Source organism: Engystomops pustulosus, chromosome 9 (genome assembly GCF_040894005.1).
Source record: "Engystomops pustulosus chromosome 9, aEngPut4.maternal, whole genome shotgun sequence".
In the NCBI taxonomy this organism is placed as follows: Eukaryota; Metazoa; Chordata; class Amphibia; order Anura; family Leptodactylidae; genus Engystomops; species Engystomops pustulosus.
The window spans coordinates 45,493,549-45,507,249 of record NC_092419.1 but is presented as its reverse complement, the minus strand read 5'-3'; the positions used below and the strand labels follow the sequence as shown (position 1 = coordinate 45,507,249).

Below are 13,701 nucleotides of genomic sequence, written 5' to 3'. Positions count from 1 at the left end.
GACATTATATGCCAAGCCCCGAAGTGGTTTTCTAACATTCAGTACAAGCATTTAATGCTGTCTAAGGCAGTTTTATCCAAGTCTATGGCAGTAAATAATCCAGCCCAGAGGCCTCTAATCTCCCAAGTTAAAAAGCAAAATGTTTTATGGAACAATGTGACAATGTTATGTACACAGACCCTACACAGAGAACTCAATGATTGTCTATGTAATTGGAAAACAATGCCTCAAGAGGAGTAAAACCCACATGATTGAAAAATATTCTCAGATGTTATTAAAGTCTCCAATTTTCTTAGAGACATTGGACATTAGGGATCTGTTTTTAGTTTTAGAATGGTATTCTATTGTACTTTTACCAAAATAAAACATACTGTATTATAATAACCATTCAGCATTTCAGTGCTGTGTATGGAGTTGTCTTTTGTAAAGTGCATGGACAGCCTAACACAATAAAGGTGTTGTTCCGGGGTGTGACAACGACCATAGCAGCCGCAGTGGCTTCGACGGGCCCATGTTGCATAGGGGCCCAGGGTGGTAGAGCCAGAATTTATTGGTGCCATTCACCCAGGCCCTTCTCTCCCTACTGACCACAACAACAGATCGGCCCCACCTGTGCCTGCTGCCCACTCTCCCATCCACACAGCCTCCCAAACTCTGCCACGCCTGCTGGCATGTCCACGTGGGGGCACAGCTCTCCGCCTTCCTCTAGCCGAAACCATAGCTGTATGTCCCGTCCCCGCGAGACGATACAGCTTGCGGAACACATAGCCAATCACCCGCACCCTGCCAGCACAGACTATGGAAAGTTGAAAGACCCCATCCCACCTGCTGGCGGGGGCTCCCACTCATCGGCTCATCTGCCCAGCTACCCGCCGCTGGACAGCACAGCCACCTTCAGTGTGAATCTACAATTTTTATAGTCATGAAAATACAGAAAACTCTTTGAATGAGAAGGTGTGGTGTGTACTATACAGTATGTGTGCAAATTTGATGCATATATACTTTAAGTCTATATAAAATGTGTGAGTTTGTATATACTATATGTATTAGTGTATATATCAGAAATGTAAACATGTGTGTACAAATATATATACAGGCAAGATAGGGTCCATAGGTTTGTACTTAAGTTGAATTTGTATGCAAGTTGAAACTGTATATCTTATAATTGTAGATCCAGACAAAAATTTTTTTTTTGCACAGTGACAGAGTTCCAAAATTTTTTTGCTGTAAAATAGGACCAAGGATTATCAATAAACTTCATTACTGACACTTTACAGCTGATCATTGCAGCCTGGGACTATAGTAACATCCAGAGATCTTCACCAGAAGTCACAGGGGGCAGAGGGGTCCGTCTGTAACTAGTGGTCATCTGTAAGTCGGGTGTCCTTAAGTAGGGGACCGCCTGTATCTTTATAATGGCACATGCAGAAATCAGTGCCCAAGCTCTCCTAATTATACTCCTGGTGTTGTTCTATCAAGACATCCCTTGTCTATATGATTTATTTAGGTGTAGGTGTGGGAAATGCAGATGTTAGGCTACATTCACACAATGGGGCAAATTTATGAAATGTTTCCTACGGTAAGTAAGTGTAGAGTTAGGCTACACAGTCTTATTCTGCACCAGATTAATAGAAGTGTCTGGTTCTGGGTGATAAATCTGTCATAATATAAGACTGTCTAGTCGCTCTTTGAACCTCTTATTAATTTGCTTATATTACGCCAGAAAACTAAAACAAAATTCTGTTGGTTCAGGAGTAATTTTGGTGCATGGACCTCTTTGGTGCAAGAACACACCCCCTTTTCATAGGACATGCCCCTTTTGTCGAGCTAGTCGTAGGAGAGCCAGAAAACTGTATAAAACCCTTTATAAATTTGGTGCAGACAGGTTTTTTAGTCAAAATTATGACAGAATAGACTTATTATTATTATTATTATGATTACTCTCCCCCAATGTTTTTTGGGATATGAAAAGTATAAATAAATAATATGCATAATATGAAAGCTCCTGACATATACATTGAACTTTCTTCTTGCTACTTTCTGCACAGTATGTCTCCTGCCAAGCTACGTATATGCACAGAGGAGGCCATTACATGCTATTATGCACATAATGGTGCACATCCTCCATTCTTTAGAATGTCAGGTCGGATGCTGAGGTCATCTTACACTGGGGAAAGACCCTGACAAGGCTGCTGCAGATGTACGCTCCACCCACTTTAAGGAGGAAGGAATAGGACAATATATCCCAATATATGTGCTTACAGTGGGGTATGTCTTAGCACCTCATTGCAAGGGCACGTTGCGAATCTGCTCAACGTATCCTAACAACAAAGGGCTTAAATTGAGTAGCTTTTGTAAACTGAAGTTTTAAGCATAGGTCATGGAAATGAAATAAGTCAATGGCATATTATATGGATCTGCTATTGTTTTTGATACTTTTGATAGAATATACATGATATGGACCTGCATTGTAATTTGTCATGTTAATGTATGCTTTGTCTATCACAATGAATGGCCAAAATTCAGATCCCGAACTACTCCTTTAAGCTTTAAGGCATATAAAAATTAGCACTGCCCTACCATTACCTGCTTTGGTATATGCAGACTGTTTAAGACTAGACAGTAGAACATCCACATATATGTTGCCAGGCAACAAAAGAGATTGATTCAGCAGAACTGTGAATATTGGAATCTAAGCATCAGGAGACTAGGAGGTTCCCACTGCCATCCCCTGTAACTCCTGTCTATACTAAAACACATTTCTGACATATTCAAGAATAATGAAGTTATTTTGAATTCCAGTAATATTTCATTCATGATATGATATAATGTGATTCAAATGGACAAATACTAGACATATGTTTCCACTAAATAATTTATAAGATGTAAGAAAACGTAAACCTACCTTCCTCAAGTTCATCCATACTGGAGATTTTGTTCATTCCATCGATGGTGTAGATGTAGCGAACACCCTGGGGCAAATTAATATTATCAGACAGTGAGCGGGTGAGGTCAGCCAGCAGGGCGTCAAAACTTCGGAATCGATCTGGAGACACGGCATACACTATTCCCTTAAAATATCGATCTCCATTACGGTAGAACCGGACCTTTTTGGCTTTCTTTTCATTGCTGAGAGCTTGCAAAGTGCGGGTTCTGTAAAAACTGCAGTGGGCACTGTGTGTAGGACTGGGCAATCCATTCATTCGAGATGTTCGTGCATTCCTGGAAGTCTTATCCCTTTCATCAAAGTGACCAAAATCGAGCTCCATGTCTGAGTGCCTCTGGAGACCTAGAAGAGTCATTCATGCAGAGATGAGAATGTGTCTCCCATGTTATGCCCAGAGATACTACAAAACAGGGCAATCCCCATGTAACATTAATAATTCCTTTTACTTGTTACTGCCACATTCTCGTGTTACTCAAAGTTCGTAAATAATTTATACCAAAAGTGGCTCAACTGAGGCATGGTGGAAAGCAGGGATTGCTAATTGAGACAAACAGCAGGCGTAACACCTGAGCCCATGCAAATGCAGCCTATTGTCTGCTCCTTGAAGATTAATGAGCTTAGTTTATTGCTGCAAAGGTGACACTTTAAGGATTTTTGTCTTAAATAGACTATTACAGGATTAATTAAAGGCATCACAGAATAAAACAGAAAACTATTTCTCTGATATTTAAATTCTAGAAACAGTCAAAGAAAATATTTTTTATGTATCTATAGCATGCTGTTAAATAAAAAAATAAATATACCAACAATTTCATGTCTGATATATAGATGATGTCTGTGAATTTAATATCATTACTGTAATTTAATGCAAATACAATTTACTTCACAAACATATTTTCATGTTGTATGATGTTACCTTAAAGGGAAACCAGAGGTCACCAGAGTGCTATTTATATCAGGGGATAGGTCACTATAGACAAAGTATAATACATAACTAATATGTTTTTTAAGACGTCTGTGTTTATGGTGTTTGAAAAAAGTAAGTAAAAGTTTTACCTGGCTCTTTGCCATATGCTTCAGCCAAGTTCTTGGGGGGGGGGGGGGATTGCAAATCAAAACTTCTGTCTGCTCTGTAATATATTCACTGCCCTCCTCATCGCTCCTGGCTCCCCCACCCTTCCTCCTCCCCTTGATGAGCTCCCTGCTCACCCTCCAGCATCTCAGTGCAAGGAAAAGATGAGAGAGAGGTTATAGGAGAGGGGGAGGGGGTTGAGGAGCCAGGAGTGACAAGGAGTGCAGTTAATATATTATAGAGCAGAAGGTGTGATTTGAAATCCACACCCCCAGGAATTGGCTGAAACATCTGACAGGGAGCCAGGTAAAGTTTCACATACTTTATTTCAAACACTTTATTTCAACACAAACATTAAAAAAAAACACATTTTGCATATACAGAACTTTGTCTGTCCCCTTATAAAAATAGCAGTTTGGTGACAAGTTCCCTTTAAGAATGAGACACCCTCCTGCAGATTTATTCCAGACATTCTCAAACAGACAAGTGTCTACTTCTTTTAAAACAATGGCCTCTACAGATTTCCCCGCAAATCTTTTTGATGAAAAAGTAAGGAAGGTGGCAAATCCGCTTCTGTTTGGCTTTCTCTCAGACTGTGAGAAAATACTGATATTTTTAATTCAATTATGGATGCAAATATTTGTATAGTAGCCACAGTGGCCACTATGGAATATTGTCACTAAGGTCTAGATTTCATGCCAAGCCTGGCATATATGATACGTCAATGTCAGGAGTGTTAGCCCGGCGGTGCATGAAAGTGAATTGAAATAAGAAGACCTGAGACTGGTAAATTTATTAGGATCTGATCAGAGGTTTCATCCAAGAGGTCTGGTCCAAGGTCTCTAGAAAATCCAGTCTGTGTGTCTGATAATGTATGATTATGGTCAGAGGTCTGATATGATGTCTAATAATTAAGCGGCCTAATACTTAAGGTTTTTTTTTCTGGGATCAAAATACAGAATCTGATTTGGGGTCTGATAATTCTAGGGCCTGATCTGAATTTTGATTTAATCCTGTCCTAATGACTGTAGCCTGGGGTACCATAACAGATCTTTGTGCCCTTAGTTTGATGAACACATGTATCAAGTAATGTTAAATAGTGTGTATGCATAATTTTGTTATGAGAACTAGTTACCCCTCCCCCCCCCCCCCGCCAACCAACCCCACCCCGTCAGAGAACAGAATGGACTATTTTTTAATTTAAGAAAGGAGGATCTCCAAAGATAAGTGTCCACACCTTCTCACTTTTACTGCAGTCCCAAGTAGAGCAGTATCTTGAGTTGCCTGGGACTGCAGGAAGATATCTTGAGTCCTGTCTGGTGAACTGTCTGATAGGTCGATGGCTTAATTGCCCACAAAGAGGGCTTTGAGTGCTACCACTGGCACCCATGCCACAGGTTCACCACCTCTGTCCTATGATTTTCCCAATGATGGTTGATCCCATAATAGAGTAACATTTCCTGTTCTGTACACTATTCTGTAGACATCACTTTAAGGCCGTCATCTCATTATCATCACAGACTGCATTACAATGACAAATAATATATCCTGTTACACGTTCGGACATTCATATTAGGTGCTAATCGTAGCCATCAACTCCCTCTCTATAGCTAGTGACTAACAGAACATTCTTCACTTTATTGTTTGAAACAGATTTTACAACTTATATAAAATATATACAGTATATATCTACTCAAGACCCAAACAGTTAACTAATTTGTTTGCCTCTTTTGCAGGAATCAAGAAAGAGACAAGGAAAATAAACTTTTTTTTTTCTGTAAAGTGGTTAAGTTGTGTTACTGTAGCGCAGCTCCCATTTTTGAATAAAAGTTGTTCTGCAGTTACCCGGCCTGGCCACTACACAGAGCAGGTTGCTGTTCAGCTGCTTCCATTCTCTGTATTGATTCTAGCACCAGACACTAGTTGTGTCTGGTGAATCAAACACTCTTATAGGCCATAAATACGTAGGCAAACCCCTGTACCTTAAATAAGTGATTTTTTTTGTATTTGAAAATCCCTTATATACAAGTATGGGTCCAATAAAGGGGAAAAAATCAAAGATTTATTTTTTGAAAGCGTTGCAAAGACATGTGCAGAACCTTGTAAATGCCATCCATCTTGAGCTATACAATACAATCTGTATGGATGTATTTGAGGACTTGGCAGAGATTGTGTAAGACACTCCTGCTTTTTCATCATGACAGCTGACAGCATGTGTTAACTGTCAGGAATGTTATGGACATACCGGATACTTATGTCATTGCATTAAACAGATTTTAGGAAGATATAAAATTATAGATAGATAAGATAGATACATAAAAGCATATCTTTTCTGAATTTAATAAGCAGATTGGTTATATAGCTAAAGTATTATCTGTTATATTTATAGTAGGGTCTGGCTTTCATTCTGCTAGCACATCATCATGCAATATATATTGGGATCTGGTTAGCAGAACATCATACAATCCCTTATGAATCACAGAAAAATTCAGATTACCATAAATGTTTTATCTCTATTCTTTATCCCTTTTCTTGTATGGAGCATTGTGCGAGAGTTTGCCTATAAAAATGCTTTTATCAGGCGCGTTTACAGTGTTTCCCATGAGTCATCTTCATGAATCTGTTTCATTCTTCCACAAGCCACCACATTTCCTAAATATAAAAGACACTCCTAGCACATGTGGCATGATGTCATCTATTTGATTCTGCCGCAGCCTTAGTCGACACAAAAGAATCAGTTGCCATGGCTGAGAGATGCAACAAGAAAGCCAATTATCACATGGCATGTCCTGCAAGTCGGATGACCGAAGGCAAAGCTGCCAGCCGAAGCATCGTGTGAGAGAGGACATTCAGATAGGATTAGAGGACCTGTCAAAATCTAGCATATTACTGTACAAATTAGGATTACACAACTAATTTCAGAGGAAAAGCCTAAATACCCAGCCTAACAATACAGATTACTTACACAGCAATAGCGATGTATTACTGTATGTTTTGCTTTATGGCCACAAATGCAAACATTAATAACAATGTGATCCATAAACTAAACCCAGAATCCAATACATTTTACAAATCATACATAGGATTGGATTTCACCATATCTGACTCTTTGTTTGATCATAGACAGAACTATTATTTCTTTACTGGTCAAGATGTTGGTCAAAATATGACAAATCACCCATGGCCACCTTCCCACTACCATTTCTACATTCTGTCAACCACAAGATTTACAATTAGTTTTAATATTTCTGCTCACTGAGATGCCTTACATGTCAAGGAATAATTTCTATCAGTAGCGGAGGTCCAAGTGGTTAACTCTCATGGTTACATCTATAGACTCATACTACTTCACTGTAGTCCTGATTCAATAACTTTACCTTTGATATTTTAATGTTCATGGCTTAAAGGGGCATTCCAGCAACATCAAGTTGTCCCTATCCAAAGGATAGGGAATAATTTATAGAACAGTGGGGGGGCCCTGTGGTCCTACTACTGTGTAATATCTGGTGCTTTCATTTTTAATATTTGGTGTGGTTGTTTCAATTTCCATCCCCCTTTTGTGACATTATCATAAGCTTCTATGATAATCACCCTGGGTCCTCCACAAGTTATCCCCCTACTGTCAAAACTTATTGGATGTGTCAGAGTGTGTTCGGACACACCCAGTTGTCAAATGACTCAGAAATTGCCAACTGTAATAACAGAGGAGTGCAAAAGGACGATTCAAGTGTAGAGCTGTCATAAGAAATTCAAGTAGTTACTAAAATAAGGTGCTAGCAGATGTAATAAGTCCTCTCTAAAAATGTTTCTTATTCATAATGCCAATAGTATAAAATGTTGAAAGCAGTAAGAAACTGCTTCATACTTTGCTTTGGTTCTGAAATGTAATAAGTTTGCACTTTAACTTTTAAAGAGTAACTCTGACACACCTGTATTATCCAATACAGATGGTCCCCTATTTAAGGACACCCGATTTACAGATGACCCCTAGTTACAGACTAACCTCTCTGTGCACTGTGACCTCTGGTGAAGCTCTCTGGATGCATTACTTTAGTCCCAGACTGCAATGATCAGCAGATTTTATTGATAAACCTTTTTCTTATTACAGCACAAAACTCCAAATTGTGAAAATCAAATTGAAAACATTTTGTCTGATGTTCCAATTATAAAATAAACCTATTCCAACTTATAGACAAATTCAACTTAAAACAAACCTAAAGAACCTATCTTGTATGTAACCCTGGGGCTGCCTGTAGTTTACTAACACTGCTGTTGTTGGGTCTTGTTTGGGCTTCTTCTAAGAGATCGAAAATTGTGTAAATCTATAATAGTCAATGATATACAGAGAAAAAAATGTAAGGTGCCCATTCACTTTGAGCCTTCCCTAGATTTCCTGATCCATAATAAAATACAGTATGTCAATCTTCTCTGTGTGGACCATCCCTGTTAAAACTTTCTTAAAGTAATTTTTGATGGCCCCCAGATGTTACAATGAACTGTATATTTGGTAAGAATTACTTCTGAAGAACATGTGCTCTACTCCATTTGCATGTTAAATTACTAGGTTTATTTTGGGAGTATAATTTATAATAGTTGGGAGTGGTTTAAAGGGACACCCAACCGTAAGTCTGAGCCACACATCTGTAATAAAGCTGAATGTACTGTATGTTTCCTGTAAAGATTATAAATGTCATGTATCCACAGTAAAGTAGTATCAGCTTTTACACGTACAGTAGGAGGAGGGGCGTATTTAAAACCTGAATTAAGGTTATGCTAATCCAGACAGATGCACCTGAATACTATTGTTCCTGAAATGCACACCAATAAAGCTGAGGTCCAGAGGGGCCATCTCCCAATAACAAAGGATTATTGATCTATAGCTGACACAGCTAACCCTCACCCACATTTGCTCTCTCACGTCTGCACGAGCCAAAAATAGTCCACAGGATTTGCTAGCCAAATTTCTAATAAATAATTCCTTTGTGCCAAGTGAGAACTATGAAGTCATTATGAAAATCCAGAACTAGAGCCTGTATTTAATAGTGAAAAGATAACAGGTCCTGAAGGCGCCCTGTGTAATGTTGCAGAGCTGAGGATGTGACAAATGTCCATGTGGATTTCTACAGACACATCTATTACATCCCCGGTAAGCACCATGCTGCAGAGAATGGGTGGAACAAGGCAACTGTTAACACATCCCATCTGCAGCATGTAATACAGGGGTTAATCCCACATGACAATTCGCCTCTCCCATATTCTACATATTTTACAAAATTTCGCCAACCTTCACCTCCCAATGTAATTTGCTGAGGGATATATCAATATACTACTATATGGCAGCATTAACAATGGATGTCCACACCTTTCCATGCATTCATTGTCTCCATACACTTCAATCACCAGGAATATTAGATTCCCTCTTTTCTGTGAGATAGTATACTACATTTTTTAATGAAAATTACATAAAAATCATTTTTTCTACTCTGGTGCATGTTAAATCAATGGAATAAATGCATCATTTTATCAGACATGACTATATCTTCATCCATATTCACACGTGTATTGCCTTTACCGAAATCTCTCAGCATTGATGCTTATTCCAAGACTCGCCTGTTTCCGTAACAACCAACCTCTATGATTGCCACTGCACGTATCTGTTGGCTGTCTGTCACCTCTGTGACACAAGGCACCACAGCCCTCAGCACATCTTCCCTATGCAGTTCTATACTTCCCATTCATTTTCCTCAGTATAAAATGCACATGCCAGAAATACCAGATTGCCAGATATACGTGCCAAGAATACGAAAAGGAATATCTGATTGAATACACGTCATTTACTATAGTGGTCTGAAATACAAGCACAGAATGATGATATGTTTCATTCATCACATGGGATTTTTCGACATTTCCCCCCATTGTACGATACACATGCAGGGATGTTACTGGAAAGCAGCTACTACTCACCACTAGCGCTGGTACAAGCTGAGGATGCTGCTGGAATGACGGCTATTTCCAATCTGCCTTTGTTATCCAAGCTTCAAGCCAAGGGATTCCTGCCAGGGTGGGTGAGACTGCTCCCTGGTCCTAGTGCCTAAAATCAGCAGACTCCTCCTGCTCTGCTTTAACCCTTTGTCTGCAGCTATATTAACTCCTAATCTGCCTCTGTTTCTACCCTGTATCTACAATATCATGCAGCCACTTTAGTTTTTATTTTAGGATAGATACATTTTTATAACAGACATGGCTACAATTTATAGTTGATTTTCCAACCACTTAACGCTCTAACATTCTCTTTCCTTTTCCTTGATCTCATACATTTTCAAATTGTCCCTCCTCTGTTTTAGTGTTTAATTTCTAATTTGTGAATCATTTACCTATCGCATGTCCACAAAAACGCATGCGCCTTCAGCGCGTTTTATAACAGTATTGTATCCACATCTATTTTCTCACATCCATATGCACTCTGTGAAAAAATGGGCACAATGGGCGGACGGCGCCCTACGGGCAACAACGTACCCCGTGAAAAGATAGGACATGTCCTATCTTTTCACGGCATATGGCGCCATTCTCCATACATTCCTTTGGAGAGGGGCGGGGTGAGCAGCGTGCTACGGTACGGCGGGCAACGGTAGTGTGAATGCAGTGTGCGGCACAAATTGCACCACAAAAATGTGTCAGTAAACTAGCAGAGCAGGAAAAGGGGGGAGCAAAAGCTGCGCCACAATTGAGAGACAAATTCATTAAAAGTTGTGAGCGTCAAAAATAGAATAAATTTGTGGCGCCAACAGATAATAAAAAGGTCGCAGAAGGCGCACCATAAAAAAGGGCAGTCCGTACCGAAAAAATAGGAGGTAAAAAGCTCCATTGACTTATATTCAAGTTCCAGGTCCATAAAGATTAAAAAATAGTGCATAACCCAATTCTTTTCCTGTGGGTCCAGGTCCATACACACAGACATGTGAAATGTCACAGACAATAAAAGGGTCAGTATGGTGTCTGTGGAACACAGTGGTGACTGTCTGAATGAGCCTTTAAATTTATGCTTTTTTAGGGAACTTTGTGCACCATATGACACAACTAACATGAATTTTATAAAGATTTTAGACTTTTCTACCAAAGAGTTTCCGCTTCACAGGAAAGAGAGTGTAGCTTATGATGAGACACCCCATGCGGCAAAAATTTCTGCACCAACATTACGCCACAATTGTTATGGTATGAACTAAGTCAACAAATAGCAAGCGTAAAGTTACACTACACAGGCTTAGACTTAAGCCAGCTTTGCTCTGATGTGGTCGGTCTATGAATTACTAATCATGCACCGTCCTGTTTCGAGGACTGACCACAGTAACGGGAAAGGGATTTTTTGCATCATTGTGATATAATACAAGGAATCCCTTCTTCTGTGCTGTATTCATGATAGGGGAGCAATGGGAGCAGGGACTCCTTGTATTTTATATTACTCTGATGCCTGGAAACCCAAACGTATAGTTGCTCAGTGTAACAATCAGTGATTCACGGAACGACCACAGCAGTCTTGAAATGCCCTAAGTCAGATTTGTCATTCAGTTCTAATGTTGCATCTATTTGTAATTCTGCCCTAAATATTGTGTGTATGTGTGTATTGTGTGCATGTATATAGAATGGAAAACTGCTCTGTAAGGGTATCTGCACACATTACGTATTATATGGCGATTTGTTGCGTTGCATTTCCATGTAGTAAATCTGCAGCATAATGCGGTAGCATGGCAATCAGGGCCAGCACAAGCAGTGGGCAAGTGCCGGGTCTCAGAAAATTAATGGGGGTGAGGTGGGCTATATATTATAACCATGATGGTATGAAGAACTAGGGAATATTTTAGGGACCTGGAGACTGTTATAGCTTTTGAATTTTTAATGCCCCCACACAAGTCCACTGCAAAGGGGCCCACTGAGGCTCTGTCGCCAGGGGCTTTCTGATACCTGGAATGGGATTTATAAATGGGATTTATAACAATACCATACACACAATCCAGAAAAAATTGTCATTGACATAAAGCATCGTCACTTATTGTTGTGGATCATGGTGCGTAAATCAACTATGCAAAGCTTGATCTCCATACCCCAGCCATGGCAAAATTGTGGCATTAAACACATGAGAAACAGGCCTCTGGGTAAGTCATCCTGCAACGTGTGCAGAAAAGTATAAGGTGCAGTTTTGTAAAGTTTTCAAATTTATCATACGTTGGCGCTCTATGTTGAACTTTCAGGCCTGAATGTTCGCAGGCTATAATTAGTGTGCAAGGAATGCCAAGTGCTTTGCTCCTCCACCATAGGCCGTACCCCCTTTCACGTTCCTCCATGCCCACTTGGCGTGCAGATGGTGTGAAGGGAGAAATAACCACAATTACTAGCGGTTCTCTAGTAATTCTCATATAGAACACACGTACAATCAGCCAAGTATGCAGGTGTATATGGATGTGTAAGTCTAGGGAAGACCAAATGATCAGCAGCTTGTGCATACAGTATTCGACATAGTATACATTTCTTCCTGTTATCGCTGAATTATGCTACTGCAGTAGGCTTTATCATAGGTCAGATATAGAAATATTTTTAACATACACATAGCTGTGATGCATTCGCTACACAACATATGAACAGAGTTTGAGGTCATAGGATGAAAATGTTAGCATGTTAACTTTTTTTTACTGCCAGCATATTAAAAACTATGGGTGAGATTTATCATAGACCGGTGATTGTGAGTTGCCGTATGATAGTGGCCACATCCCCTCGTATCTTGACGGATACATCAAGAGGCTTGCTGTAAACATTGGGTGGCTCCGCCATAAAAACCTGAAAACAAAAACTCTAAATAATGCGGGAACGCCCTTATGCCCACACGTGGAGGTGGCGTAGCCACCATTAAGCATTTGCAAAAACTGGCATAGAAGCAGTGAATTTTCCCCCTTGGTATGGCCAGCCTGGCTTCAGCGCTCCCGCTCCTGTGGTCCCCACTGGTCTTGTCCACTTGTCCGGTATAGATGATGAATTGTTCCTGCCTATTGCAGCTTATCACTGGACTCAGCAGGCTTGTACAGAAGACTGGCAGAGACTAGAGTAGAAGTGATGTCGAAGCAGCAGGGAATACAGGTGAGAGTCACGTTTATTGTTTATTTTCCCTTATTTTTTCTATATATCTTTCCTGAAACCACTGTTACAAGGTGATGAGCAGCAGCAGCATAGGGCTCATTTACATTTTCACGTATCTTCTGAAAAGAAAGAACCTCTATGAAGGTTATCAGCAGCTATTCCATGAATGACCTAATTGTACATTGTGCAAATTAGTTGTGGAGGGTTTTATACTGTAACAAAGAAGTATTTACCTTTTCCTCTTTATCTCTCTAAACGCAAATCATGTACTGCTTCAGTAATACATCACAACACCTGTGTATTTGAGAGGTAAAGCAGTGTATGGTTATTAAAATTATTTTTCGGGAGAACAAAGCCATGGTTCACTGACAAATTAAAGGGGCACTCCAGGATTTTAAATGACGGTCCATGGCTCCTTTTTCCCCAAAAATACAGAATAAGGCTGTATTGTAGGTCATATAATATATCATCCTTGTTTATTACAATGTCATACAGTGACATGTAGTACTAAACAAAAACTAGTAAGTCGGGACTGGTATAATTTAGAAGTGCAACT

General features: G+C 39.7%; 1 protein-coding gene and 1 long non-coding RNA gene across 3 annotated transcripts in view; one reads left to right on the top strand and one right to left on the bottom strand.

Annotated features, from left to right (window-relative positions):
• Positions 1-10,108, bottom strand: part of DCX (doublecortin) — a 97,907-nt gene extending 87,799 nt beyond the window's left edge. Inside the window, exons 1-2 of one of the 2 annotated variants that reach the window (XM_072124667.1) lie at positions 9,984-10,108; positions 2,906-3,289 (exon numbers count right to left, since the gene is read on the bottom strand). In XM_072124667.1, the coding sequence (XP_071980768.1) occupies positions 2,906-3,269 (364 nt within the window). In that variant the 5' untranslated portion in view covers positions 3,270-3,289; positions 9,984-10,108. Of the gene's footprint in view, positions 1-2,905; positions 3,290-9,591; positions 9,789-9,983 lie in introns of those variants that run through there. The other variant, XM_072124666.1, reaches the window with a different exon arrangement.
• Positions 10,000-13,701, top strand: part of LOC140077443 (uncharacterized) — a 41,136-nt gene continuing 37,434 nt past the window's right edge. The window contains exons 1-2 of the long non-coding RNA XR_011849788.1: positions 10,000-10,080; positions 13,064-13,145. This is a non-coding gene — a long non-coding RNA (uncharacterized lncRNA). The remainder of the gene's footprint in view (positions 10,081-13,063; positions 13,146-13,701) is intronic.